At 39.4% G+C, this 14563-nt stretch overlaps 1 protein-coding gene across 5 annotated transcripts in view; it reads right to left on the reverse strand.

The window, feature by feature from the left end:
- Positions 1 to 14563, reverse strand: part of LOC138977066 (uncharacterized) — a 41822-nt gene that overhangs the window by 19515 nt on the left and 7744 nt on the right. For 3 of the 5 annotated variants that reach the window (XM_070349983.1, XM_070349987.1, XM_070349982.1), the window contains exons 2-3: positions 13423 to 13495; positions 9622 to 9695 (exon numbers count right to left, since the gene is read on the reverse strand). In XM_070349983.1, coding sequence (XP_070206084.1) covers positions 9622 to 9695; positions 13423 to 13454 — 106 coding nt within the window. In that variant the 5' untranslated portion in view covers positions 13455 to 13495. Of the gene's footprint in view, positions 1 to 5774; positions 5972 to 9621; positions 9701 to 13422; positions 13496 to 14563 lie in introns of those variants that run through there. The other 2 variants (XM_070349984.1, XM_070349986.1) reach the window with 2 other exon arrangements.

The following is a 14563-nucleotide window of genomic DNA, read 5'->3' on the forward strand; positions in this document are numbered from 1 at the left end:
CATGTAAGGTCGGACCAGGTAAGGTTGGACCATGTAAGATTGGACCATGTAAGATTGGACCATGCGTGACCCAACATGTTTTAAAATCGTCATCACGAGTTTTCGTCACACTCAACAATGGGACATTGCTTAAAGCCTGATAACAAACATCATTATGTTTCTTGGCTCGCTCACTTTTTCTGTTCACTCATCCAAAAGACTTTGCCATTTTTGGCTCACGAAGTGTAGCCTATGCGATGCTAACTTTTGTCTGTCTGTGCGTGCGTGCGTATGTATGTATGTATGTATGTATGTATGTATGTATGTATGTATGTATGTATGTATGTCTGTGGTAGAAACTTTAACATTTGAAGACGTCATATTACATTGACGTCACATTATGACGTACGAGGGTTAGACGTCACGCGATGGAATTACTGAAAGTCTCGGTGATTGTTATTTTGAGCGGGCCGAGACTATTTGGCAGTCGTGTCCATGTAAGTAAACTACATGCAGACAGACAGATCTAGATCTAGTGTCTCGCTTTCTTGCACAGTTTCTCCTATGCTCTTTCTGTGTGTGTGTGTGTGTGTGTGTGTGTGTGTGTGTGTGTGTGTGTGTGTGTGTGTGTGTGTGTGTGTGTGTGTGTGTGTGTGTGTGTGTGTGTGACGGAGTGATTGAGTTTGTGTTACTGTTTGTCGATTTCTTACGTGAGCCTTGAAGGCTTCGCCTCTTGTTTTTGACAAAATCATCAGGCTCAAACAGGCGATGCAAAAGTCCCACGCTTTGAAGTAAGTTACTTCAAAGTGTGGGAAGATCCCCCCACACTTTGAAGTAAAAACTGAGTTTACTTCAAAGTGTGGGAAGATCCCCCCACACTTTGAAGTAAAAAATGGGTTTACTTCAAAGTGTGGGGCACATCCCCACACTTTGAAGTAATTTACTTCAAAGTGTGGAATTACTTCAAAGTGTGGTGCAACAGTCGTGCCGCGTCTGCTATCCAGTTCGCGGTAGGATTAGAAAATATATATATATACCAAACCGATGTCAAATACGAGCTGATTTGGTGAAATAAAGCACATTTCTACTTGCGAAACCCATCGAACAGCCATTAGGCTAAGCGAGAGAGTTCTCGTGATTGTTTTAATTAAAAAACTCATTCATAAAAACTAGAGACTAGGTTTCTGGTCAAAACGAATGATTAATCTGCTGTATCATTCGCTTGTCGGAAAGACAATCGGCCTACGCGCATCTCTCAAATATGACCTTCTCTTGTCTACTGTCTCGGAAGATTTATTCTACTCCCAAATAGCACTTCTTTGCACCTCTTATGACTCCTTCGTCCTCTAGATTCCCGTATCCACACCAAATACGAGCTGATTTGGTGAAATAAAGCACATTTCTACTTGCAAAACCCATCGAACAGCCATTTCCGGTGCTCGATCGCGGACATTTTCAGCTTTGAAGGCTATTTACGGGCAAATATCAATCGCTCCCTGACTTTTTATGCATCGAGAAACAAATTTAGTCATCGCTGAATCAGTAGCTTACCTTAAATCCCGACATAAATCAAACAATACCTAGAAAACAGACAAAACTTGCCTTCACACGTGTCATGAGCGGCCTTCGGCTTCTGTTCGGCCTTTGACCGGTTATCCCCCGTGTTTATCAGTTTGGACAGGCGAACTGATGTAAACTGATTCTTGCAGTTTAAATTGATAGTTTGGCCACATCACTATTTTTGTTCTCCTGTATATAAAATAACTTTATACTTTATCATTTCTGATCTTGTGAATGTTTCCAAACTCCTCAGTTTATCAGTTTGGATAGGCGAAATGATGTAAACTGATTCTTACACTTAGAGTTGATAGTTTGACCACATATTTGTTTTTGTTCTCCTGTATATAAAATGACTTTATGTGTTGTAAGCTGAAGTATTCAGTTTGGCCAAACATAATTTTGTAAGCTGAAATATTACAGTTACATTCGTAGTTTGGCCACATGATACAGTCGACTCCGGTTAATCGGCCACTTTTGGGACTGACTGAATTATGGCCGATTATCCGAAGTGGCCGATTATCCGAACATCGCATCGGGAAGTTCCTCAGAACAAAAATGTTGGATGTTGGAAGTTACTTATGGTAGCGGAAAGCGGAAGTTTCGTGCATTGGCATACGTGCTCTACATGTCTCCAAAGAATGTGTCCAGTGTCGTCTGCTTCTGTTTGGCACTGGCACGTTTCCTCACTGCAGCACAGACAACGTCCAGGCAATGCAGTTCTTCTTCCCCGAAGGCATTTTCCTGGGCATATTGAACCAATCAACCAATGCCTCGTCCACTTCATCGTCTTTTCCTCCTCTTTTCCTTTTCTTTGAGACAGACAAGCGTCCACCTACAGCTTCACTCCTGAGATGATCCTCGTCGTTAATCCATCGACAAAGGGTTTTTCTTGGGACCCCTAACTGATTTGCAAGCTGCAATTTTGATGTGTTAGGCGGATATCCTTTCACTTTGTCCAAGAAGTCAAGTTTTTCCAAGACGCTGTAGTCTTTCCTTTTCGTCGCCATGGTTTGTGCAAAGAGGCTTTCGGCACAAGCAAGTCAGTGTTTGACTGTCAGTTGTTTCGATCACAGTGTGTAAACTCAGTAAACTCACTGGCAGACCTTTGTGTTGTCATGTGAGTAATGATCATTGAACCACTCACAAAAACGTGAAAAGTGTGAGGTGGTTGTTTAGCCGATGTGCAAAGTTTTCGTGGTGGCCGATTAACCGAACATTTTAACACATAACTATGAAGAAAAGATTCGGTCCCAGGGAAAATTGGCCGATGGCCGATTAACCGGAATTGACTGTAGTATTCATTCTGCTGTATATAATTATAAAATCATTTGTGCTTCATAATTCCCTTCTCTAAGATTGTTTGTGTGGTGTTTGGCCAGGCGTAATTATGTAAACTGAAGTCTTACAATTCAACTTGATCAAAAACAACAAGAAAGAAAAAATATTGCAACGTTATTGACAAAACAATAACTTACATTCACAAATTTTCAACCCAACGGTCTTTAAAGTGTACAGCAGACCATGAGTAACAACAACTTAGCTTGATCATATGTTTCAGCCACTTGTTGTCAATTATTCATTCGCTGGGGGCATTCCCAACTAGAGCAAATCATTCAATCAAGCTATGTAACTCATAGTTTGTCTGTGCACTTCAAAAACCGTAAGGTCAACAATATGTTAATGTAACATATTCTTTTGTTAATAACAAACGTTCCAACAACCTACCTTTCTTGTCTTTTTATTCTGAATTTTCGAACATTGGCAATCTCATTGCTTTCAACATTAATTTCGACTACAACTTTTAAAAACAATGCAAATCAAGATAGTGTTGGCTGTAAATATGTTTAGATAGACTAAACATTGAGATCAAAGTGATCATGGAGAGTTATTTTTATTTTGCTGTATGAAGAGAAAATATATGAATTTAAATGTGCAAAATGATTCCTTTTTGTAAAACTTGTTCTTACATATGTTATAAGGCAAATTAGTATTAGTATCATTACTTTGAAAAAGTATTGGAAGGTTCATACAAGCGATCTTTTGCAAACTAAATGTTTGATTTGCATCACTGATATCCTTGTGTTAGTGTTCCTGTTGCATGAGTCTGCACACACACACATATGCATACACAAAACAAACTAAAACAGAACTTTATTTTTATTTATTTTATCTTCCTCTCTCTCTCTCTCTCTCTCTCTCTCTCTCTCTCTCTCTCTCTCTCTCTCTCTCTCTCTCTCTCTCTCTCAAACTCTCTCATTACGAGTATGGTTTCAAACAGTTGTGCGTGACTTAAGGTCGCGCTTTAGAATCCCGTCCAAGTAGAACACGCTTCAGCTGTTTGAACAGACCAGAGACGGTATCCATGTCCCACCCCCGAGACACCACAACCACAAGGCGGCTATCTTGACCCCGTTATGGTCAATGCTTGTTTTAGATAGTCTCGACTAACCACTGAGACGCCTGTTCACAACACCGCTTTCCTTACCCAAAGCCGTGACAACTGGACTTTGGAAGAGTACACCTCTTCATTACCTCCAGAGATCTTTCACTTCCAGCTGACTATCATCCCATCCCCACCCCCTGTCTCCCCAGCCCCTCTGTGGGCAGAGAGGGTCAGCTAATTGAGGTCACCTGCACTCACTCAGAGCAAAACCAGTTGACCGTGTCTAACTTCTGACACTGATAAAAAAATTAAAAGAATTAAAAGAATTAAAAAACAATAAAAATTTTAAAAAAAATTAGAATTACAAAAGTTAAAATTAAATGAAAGAGAGAGCGAGAAAGGAAAAAAAATAAAAAAATTAAAATAACATGAAAGAGAGAGCCAGAAAGGAGTGCAGAAGAAAAAAGTGAAAGCTGCATGCTCGGATGAAAATAATAAACAAAAAAAATTCGGTCCACAAGGAGCGCCGAACCACGCACCTACGCCTAGCCACATAAGCGCCCTAAACGATTGAGCCGAGGCTAGTGCGCTCTCGTCGAAATCAAGCCTCTCTTAGAGTATATCAACCCCTCCACACATCGAGAGCGCCGCGTGACATGTTTCAAACCCAGACATACGAAATGACAGTACCACATTCAATTTAAGTTGAAAACCGGTCTTTGACAACAGCTGAAACGAATTAAAAAAACATGTTATCTGACTAGTGTACACGCCCATGCTTTGTAAAAGCTTCCATGCTTCGTGTATAAGGTTTTAGGTCTCACTGACTTAGCACATGTCTTCGAGACACAGAATGACAGACAGACAGACAGACAGAGCTGTCGGCATCAAAGTAACAGATTAACAACAACAGTCGTCGCCGAGACCTTATTTTAGATAGTCTCGACTAACCACTGAGACGGTACACTCCCCCTAGCATCCTGTTTGCGGAAACGACGCGAGATCAAGGTGAGTTTCATACTAAAACGCATAAAAAATGATACTTTTCGTCAATTGTGTCACTTGATTTTGATAGCGCTGCTTGCTAATGTACTAAACTAACTTCATGTTTTCATATGTCTACTTTGGATGGCATTTCGAAGAGCACTTACACGATTTGTGCTGAAAGAAGTATTTGTTTAGTCTATTTTTACCTTTCCCCACGTTTAACTCAAGGCAGCAGTTATTGTGCTTCGATTTGTTTATCCAGGGATATTAATCTAAAACACTTGCTTTGAACCACCAATGATCATTTCAAAGCTTTCCATCTTTCTATATTTGGACGATTAGGCTAATTACGACGCTCGGAATTTTATTGATACACTTCCCCGACCACCTTTGATACGCTCGCCCTATAAGCGATTTCTTTTCTTAGTACGATCCCCCCCGACAGTTTACCTTTGCTTTCCGTACAGTTATCGGCTTGGTTACTCCCTAAGAGAAGGGTATTTCCTGTCGAACTTCAACATAAATACATATTTATATATAAGTAGAGGTTACACAACGAGTCACAGTCGATAGTAACAATATAGGTCGAAGTTCGCAGATCATGAAAAATGCGAGCTTGCAGTATTTAACTGAAGCTCGCATTATTCCTGATCCGCAAACTTCGACCACTATTTTTACTATCTACTGACTGACTGAGACGATGTGGGTAACCTCAGTCTACACGCACACACACACACACACACCACTGATTTAGCAATGTTTGTCTATATTTTCCCGAATTAGTTATTTATCGGTACAGAGTTTTTTGTGTACAGATGGAGCTGTCAGCAGTGACTTTAGACACAGTTTTTTGGATGTTACTCACGAATAAGAGGTCACAACGGAGCCTTTGATGACGTCAACACCCATGAAAACTCCGGGTGTTTGTTTGGAGTTGTGCCCAGAGTGTGGGAAAAGCTACAAGCACAAAGGGACATTAGAAGACCACAGGAGAGGTGTTCATGGTTGCGGCAGTGGACCCAGATATAAATGTTCTGTTTGCGAGGAGGCATCTATGAAAGCACGTAATTATGATCCTCATGTGTATGGCCATTCAAGAGCAAAACCACACAGCTGTCAAGTATGCAACAAAAATGTGCACATAGGCGCTCTCTTCAAGCTTTGTTTAATCAAAAACAAATTACAAGTACCAAATTATGCGTGCATGACTCGAAGCAGGAACAAAGGGGTGAAACACTTCTGTGAACCCACCTAGGTTAAGTGTACTAGAATGCAAACAAAGTTTGATGTTTGAATGATGATGCAGTGCAGATTATGTTGATATTCAGGCACAGAAAAGCAAAATTAACTATTCAACCAGATGTCTGTTGTTTGATAAACGTACGGCATAGGTTGACAGCGTTGCAGCTTGCTCAATAACGGCTAAATTTCCCAAATTCTAATTTATTGATCTTTGGGGGAGTGTACTAAGGCTTATAGGGGGAGCGTACTAAGCACAGAGACAGAATCTCGGGAGCGTATCAAATACAAGTCAAAACAGTGATTTACTTCACGAACAACTCTTCAGTACTGTTATTGTTGGTAATCAAATTTAGCCTATCGAAACACAATTGATCACATAATGAATGTATACTAGCTGTACAACCACATGAAGCTTCGTTTGTCCATATTTTATGTTTTAAGTGGAACAATGATATTCGTCGGAAAACGCAACTTTGATGCACATACTGTTTATTTGCTCTTCAATCAGACGTAAAGTTGACATTATAAAACAGTCAGGGCTTAGATATAACCTTCGACGAGTAGATGCGACTAAAAAGTAAACATCCTAACTTTGTTAAGATACCTTTTATTTAAATTTTCATAGACATACCAGCTGAGGCAAGCATCGCAGTGACGAACAGGAAGTTAGGGGGAGCGTACAAAGAATATTTGGATCGACGGCGTGTTACCCGAAGCCGTGACAACTGAACTTTGGAAGAGTACACCTCTTCATTACCTCCAGAGATCTTTCACTTCCAGCTGACTATCATCCCATCCCCCACCCCCTGTCCCCCCCCCCCCCTCCCCAGCCCCTCTGTGGGCAGAGAGGTGTCACCGTCAGCTAATTGAGGTCACCTGCACTCACTCAGAGCAAAACCAGTTGACCGTGTCTAACTTTTGACACTGATAAAAAAATAAAAAATAATTTTTTTTTAAAATTAAAAAAATAATTGAAAAAAAATTAGAATTACAAAAATTAAAATAAAATTAAAGAGCGAGAAAGAAAATAAAAATAAAAAAATTGATAAAAAAATGTAAATAAAAAAAAATAAAAAAAATATTAAAATAAAATGGAAGAGAGAGCCAGAAAGGAGTGCAGAAGAAAAAAGTGAAAGCTGCATGCTCGGATGAAAATAATAAACAAAAAAATATTCAGTCCATAAGGAGCGTCGAACCACGCACTTGCCACATAAGCGCCCTAAACTATTAAGCTATTGCGCGCTCGTCGAAATCAAGCCTCTCTTAGAGTATATCACCCCTCCACACATCGAGAGCGCCGCGTGACATGTTTCAAACTCAGACATACGAAATGACAGTACCACATTCAATTTAAGTTGAAAACGTCTTTGACAACAGCTGAAACGAATTAAAAAACATGTTACTCTGACTAGTGTACACGCCCATGCTTTGTAAAAGCTTCCATGCTTCGTGTATAAAGGTATTAGGTCTCACTTAGCACATGTCTTCGACGTCAAGTGTTAGGTTGAAACGCGCATCCTGATGCGAAATTTTTAGCACCCGCTTTACAGGGAATTTGTTTTCCTGGCCGGGTGCCAAAAAAGTGAAAAACGTATAAAGCTAATATCTTCCGTTTGCCTACTGTTAGGAATGTAATTTTTTGCACAAACCGGCCTTGGCCACAATTCCAAGCTACTCGCCATAGTTGAGCTCAATTGACCCCAGAGTACCAGAGATACAGTCCCCAGTCGACAACCAACGTGAATTTCAAACTTCCACAAGAGCGAAACCTAACTAGCCAGCGGCTACAAAAAACTAAACTCAGGGGCGGACGAGGGGGGGTTCTGGGGTTTTCGGAACCCCCCCCCAGCCAAAAAAAAAAAAAAAAAAAATGTGGGGGGGGGGGGGGGTTGTTGTTGTTGGGGATTTCTGATCCCAAACTGACCAAATACAAAACAAAACAAAAAAGAGGGCTGCCTGAAACTGGTAATGATCATCCTCAGAATGCACCAGATTGCACCATTTTGCATCCTTTTTTTCAAAATTTTCCGGGGGGGGGCATGCCCCCAGACCCCCCTAGCAAGCGCCGTCGGCTCGGCGCTTTACGCCTTCACACCCATATCTTCACAATATACTTTTGGAACCCCCCCCCCCCCCCATAAAATAAACTGATCCGCCCCTAAAACTATATATTTTTTGACACATGCAGGAGGCAATAAGGAATACAATGATATGACTTTTGTTATTCAGATTCCGACATAAAAATAGGCAAATTTTGAGTACCGTATTTGACGGATTACAAGACGCACAGTTTTATAAGCCGCACCCCCAACTTTTAACAAAAAAATTGGGACGAGCCACGTATAGGCCGCGTCACTATATTAGCCGCCGTCGAAAAAAATATAATCAGATCGTGTCAATCAATCAAAACAAACAGGCAAACGAAAGTACGGTATTTGGCGAAATCGGCTCCGAGAATAAACAAGAGTGAAACAAAGAAGAAAAGTGAAAAAGTTTGAAGAAAAATATCACACACACAATTTATAACCAACACACACATGTAGTCCCGCCCGGAATAAGCTTTTTTGGGATGATTTACGACGTTTGCGCACATTTCGAGCAGACGAAAACACAACATGGCGGCTCTCGCTCCTCCAACTATCGCGAGACACAAACAAACGAAATCTCGCGCGCGCGAGATCCTGATACATCCGGTGTTTCTCTGTACACTATCTTGTCACGACGACTTGTTGACAAACGAAGATTCGCGAAAGAAAGAGAAAAGCGCCGAGTCTTGAGTAGAGAGCTAATAAAGTACCGGTAATCGCTAATCGAGCGAAATGAAAATCCGCGGCGACTTCCATTAGGTGAATGCTATTTAAGTTTAGGTAACGTTTTAGCCGCATCTTTTTATAAGCCGCAATGCGATTTTTTTTTTAAAAAGTCGCTGCTTGTAGTCCGTCAAATACGGTACACATTTCATAAATGAAATTTGAAGGTGCAAAGCTGAATTGCAATAATCACATAGTCTGGACCAAGTCAAAAGCTGTGTGAAAAAATAGTCAAGAAAATTGATGACAAATTGTGGCCGTGACAGTGCCGCCCCAACTTTTGCAAACAAGCAAATATGACGTCATCAAATTAGTATCGGTATCAAAAATCGGAGAAAACCCACACAAGCAAATGTCCTGAAAAAGGTGTAAACCAATTTCGATAAAAATCAGATGGGTAGTTTTTGAGATATGCTTTGTACACCCACATACCTAGGAAGACAACCTCGTTAAAACATTCAGTCATTACTTGACTGAATGTAAAAATCAACCCCCCGAAACTTGGAGAGAGAGTTTGTTATAAGTATAACTCATGTATTTTCCTTTTGCTGTCTCTCTCATGTGTCACTTTCATATGCGTGTGTGTGTGTGTGTGTCTCTGTCTGTATCTCACCAAGTCAGTCCCTATCATGGCAGCTGTCTTTGTAATTTTCAACTTACCTTTTATACTACTGATGAATTCTTCATTAGACCTGAACGTTTGTTTACCGCAGTCAATTGTCACGCCAAGAAATCTGTCAATCAGAAAGTTCAGGCAGCAAGTTCATGTTTGTGCCCTCATGATGTTTGCTTTAGAGAAATAAAACTCATTTTAAATTTGGTGTCTTTAAAATTGGTTCAGCAGTTCCCTCCAAATGCCTCTTGGTGGTTTGTTTACATGATGCTGCTCAGAGTGAGGTAATTTGTAACGTATATCATGAAGCAAATGACACACTATTCAATTTTAAAATATCTTTTCTTTATTTCACAATATACAATACCTTCTCAATACTTTTAATATAATTTAGGATAATTCAGTCATTTAAAATCAGAAGCTTCAGAATTTATTTCCAATTTTCGAGGAGGGAAAAAAAAGCTGTTCTTCACACAAATATCAGAACTTATGTCAATTCTGCTCCTTTAACAAAGCAATGAGAAATTCTTTAAATGGGAAGTCATCGCAGATGAGTGATTAAAATCTCCCGACTCCTGTTCATCTAAACCATTCAACAAACCAACGAAAAAACAATTGCCAACAAATAATAACAAAAACTGAGCCAATCAAACATCAAACAAGTCGCTTAAGGCGGAAATACAACATTTAGTCAAGTAGCTGTCGAACTCACAGAATGAAACTGAACGCAATGCAACGCAGCAAGACTCGTAGCATCGTCAGTCCACCGCTCATGGCAAAGGCAGTGAAATTGACAAGAAGAGCGGGGTAGTAGTTGCGCTGAGAAGGATTGTTTGTTTGTTTATTTGTTGCTTAACGTCCAGCCGACTACGCAGAGCCATATCAGGACGAGGAAGGGGGGGATGAAGGGGGCCACTTGTCAAGCGATTCCTGTTTACAAATGCACTAACCCATTACTTGTGTCCCAGCAGGCTTTAGTAAAACTAAATTAATACCTACTGGAAGATTACCAGTTTCCAGTATGTTAAAATAGGCTTAACCTATCTACTGCTGGACTTACATCAGAACACTAACAGATTAAACTATACATGAATCGCGAGACAAGCGGCAAGAGAAGAGATTTTTGGAAAAAATACAGGTGAATGAGCAAGAAGGCAGAAAAAAGAAAAGAATTCATGAAGAAAAAGAGAGCATGACAGGAAAGAGGAACCAAAAATCTACCTAACAGCAAACTAGAAAGCTCCTGCGGTTCCAAAAACAGGAGGGGCCTTTAATTTCATAACCGCAGTGCCCCACTGCGGGAGCTGAGAAGGATAGCACGCTTTTCTGTACCTCTCTTCGTTTTAACTTTCTGAGCGTGTTTTCAATCCAAACATATCATATCTATATGTTTTTGGAATCAGGAACCGACAAGGAATAAGATGAAAGTGTTTTTAAATTGATTTCGAAAATTTAATTTTGATCATAATTTTTATATTTTTAATTTTCAGAGCTTGTTTTTAATCCAAATATAACATATTTATATGTTTTTGGAATCAGAAAATGATGGAGAATAAGATGAACGTAAATTTGGATCGTTTTATAAATTTTTTTTTACTTTTTACAATTTTCAGATTTTTAATGACCAAAGTCATTAATTAATTTTTAAGCCACCAAGCTGAAATGCAATACCGAAGTTCGGGCTTCGTCGGAGATTACTTGACCAAAATTTCAACCAATTTGGTTGAAAAATGAGAGCGTGACAGTGCCGCCTCAACTTTCACGAAAAGCCGGATATGACGTCATCAAAGACATTTATCAAAAAAATGATTATAGATTGGGAGTGTGCAGTAATATTGGCCTTTGTATTTGACATATTCAATGAGAGTTGTTATTAAATGTTTCTATTTACAGTGGATTTACAGTGGACAGATGAGGGGGTGTTTTGGAAAAAAAATGCACAATTCACTCAAATAATTCTTTCTTGTGTGCGCTTTCTAGGTTATAAAAAAAACAAGTCGCGTAAGGCGAAATTACTACATTTAGTCAAGCTGTGGAACTCACAGAATGAAACTGAACGTAGTCCGCCGCTAGTGCAAAAGGCAGTGAAAGTGACGAGCCTGTTTGGCGCGGCAGCGGTTGCGCTGTGCTTCATAGCACGCTTTACTGTACCTCTCTTCGTTTTAACTTTCTGAGCGTGTTTTTAATCCAAACATATCATATCTATATGATTTTGGAATCAGGAACCGACAAGGAATAAGATGAAATAGTTTTTGAAACGATTTTGGAAATTTAATTTTGATCATAATTTTTAATTTTTTTAATTTTCAGAGCTTGTTTTTAATCCAAATTAACATATTTATATGTTTTTGGAATCAGAAAATGATGAAGAATAAGATGAACGTAAATTAGGATCGTTTTATAATTATTTTTTTTTTTTTACAATTTTCAGATTTTTAATGACCAAAGTCATTAATTAATTTTTAAGCCACCAAACTGAAATGCAATACCGAAGTCCGGCCTTCGTCGAAGATTGCTTGGCCAAAATTTCAATCAATTTGATTGAAAAATGAGGGTGTGACAGTGCCGCCTCAACTTTTACAAAAAGCCGGATATGACGTCATCAAAGACATTTATCGCAAAAAAGAAAAAAACGTCCGGGAATATCATTCCCAGGAACTCTCATGTCAAATTTCAGAAAGATCGGTCCAGTAGTTTAGTCTGAATCGCTCTACACACACACACACACACACGCACACACATACACCACGACCCTCGTCTCGATTCCCCCTCTATGTTAAAACATTTAGTCAAAACTTGACTAAATGTAAAAAGCCAAGAAACTTATACGTGACACTATAATTCCTACTGTAGCATCTGCTTGCACTTTATTTAGGTTTTGATGTCGGATTTCCCTTCTGAAGAGAGGTTCAAGAAGACTTGCCCAACGCTGCACTGCGACGGGGAAAATATGTTGTTGTTGCTTTCTATTTCTTTCATTTTGTTTATTCCTGTGCCAAATGTGTCCCTCCTTTTTAAGGAACTAAAAACATAATGCTGAAGTTTAACCGATTCAGCGTTCAAGCTAAAAATGTTACATTACAAGAGGCAAGTTTGTGTTGTGTGTCAGTGCATACAATTACAAATGAGTGCTATGTCAAGTAAAGTGGCTTGAAGTTTGAAAGTGTGTCAATTCAAAACAATGAAGCTGTCAGTTTCCACCAGCAATACTTTTTTGTGTATTTTACATTCTGCTTTTACTTTGAAAGAGTCCTCTCAGGCTCTGCCCCCAATACCCCAGGAAATCTAATGGCCCAAAGCCTTGACATGGCTACCAAAATAACATAGATTACACATCACTGATAAAGTCCACAAACTCTTACGAATGTAACCGAAACAGAAAATACTAACATTTCAAAATCAACTCAGAAGCAAGAAAGGTTTAACATTATTTATTTGTTCTGTATGTTGTTTGTTAACTTTAAATACCTGTGGCTAGATGAGGGGGGCGATGCTTTACCACGTGCACCGGGAATGGGCTTTTTGGACGTAACGTGCATGGGAATGGGGAAATTCTCGTAGCGTGCACCGGGCACAGAGGTCCGGCGTGCACCGTGCATGGAGCTTTTTCGTAACGTGCATCGTGGATCACCGTGCATGGCACTTTTGGCCTCAACGTGCACGTGCACAGACCCCCCCATGGTGACCCTCCTAGATGGTCTTGTGAATGTTCTGTATGCAACCTTCTATACATTAATCATTCTTGTTTTTGATTTGTGTCAAGAATAGTTGCCACTTGGCTGTGTGAATACTTTGCAATTGCAGAGAATAGTGAACATGAAGAGTATTTGCAAAGAAAAATGTTGTACCTGTCTGTCTGCACTGTGAACTTGCTGGCCATAACAGTTTCTTTTCACTCCTTCATTCATAGAAAGCATCAATCTGCAACCGAAATCCTAGACACTTTTAAAAGTCAGTTTAAGAATATATAAATTTTTCTAAATTAAAAACAACAACAGAAAGGGAAGAAGATAATGGTTGTTCCATGTCAAGCATCATGTTTGCTGCGAGCTTGTCATTCTGTATCAATAACTACAGTATATACAGCAGAAGGGTTCCAATTCAAACCAAGTGGCTGCATTTCAAGGAGGTGCATCTAAAGGAGGTAGTGTATTTAAATTTGTTCTTTCTTTCTTTATTTGGTGTTTAACGTCGTTTTCAACCACGACGGTTATATCGCGACGAGGAAAGGGGGGGGGGGGGGGGGGGGGGGGGGGGAGGAGATGGGATAGAGCCACTTGTTAATTGTTTCTTGTTCACAAAAGCACTAATCAAAAAATTGCTCCAGGGGCTTGCAACGTAGTACAATATAATAATTATTACCTTACTGGGAGAATGCAAGTTTCAAGTTAAATTTGTTAATGTTACATGCATCATTAAAAAGCTTCAGGTGCATTTTGTCATGTCTTGCACTAGATGTCCACATAAATATATATGTTTTGGTGACATAATCAATGGAATGCTTTATGGTAAGTACAAAGGGGCTACAGTCAAGTGGTCATATCATTATGGCCACCACAGCTCCTCAGGTTGAAGGACTAAATAAATCACTCCATTTTAAAACTGTCAAAATGTTCCTTTCAATGATGTAGCAAACTGTCATTTGACCTACGAGATCAAAGGGAACCACGATGAAATGCACTTGACACCATGCAAAAAGCCTCCATGAAATGCATCTTCTGAATTAGACTCACTTTGTATAATAATTAACTGGGTGGGCATCTTACAATTACAATACTGAATTTATTGCCATTATAATTTAACACAAATTAAATTCATGTATTTACAGAAACAAAATCTGCATTGGGTGATCTATTTATATCTATCATTGAAACGGCATAAGCAATGTATTTAGCGAACCCTGCAGCAAATCACACATCAATAAAATCTGCATACAAAACACACACAGAATTGAGACCATCATTATGTTTTATTTTAACAAAATAGACT

Source organism: Littorina saxatilis, linkage group LG9, assembly GCF_037325665.1.
Source record: "Littorina saxatilis isolate snail1 linkage group LG9, US_GU_Lsax_2.0, whole genome shotgun sequence".
Lineage (NCBI taxonomy): Eukaryota > Metazoa > Mollusca > Gastropoda > Littorinimorpha > Littorinidae > Littorina > Littorina saxatilis.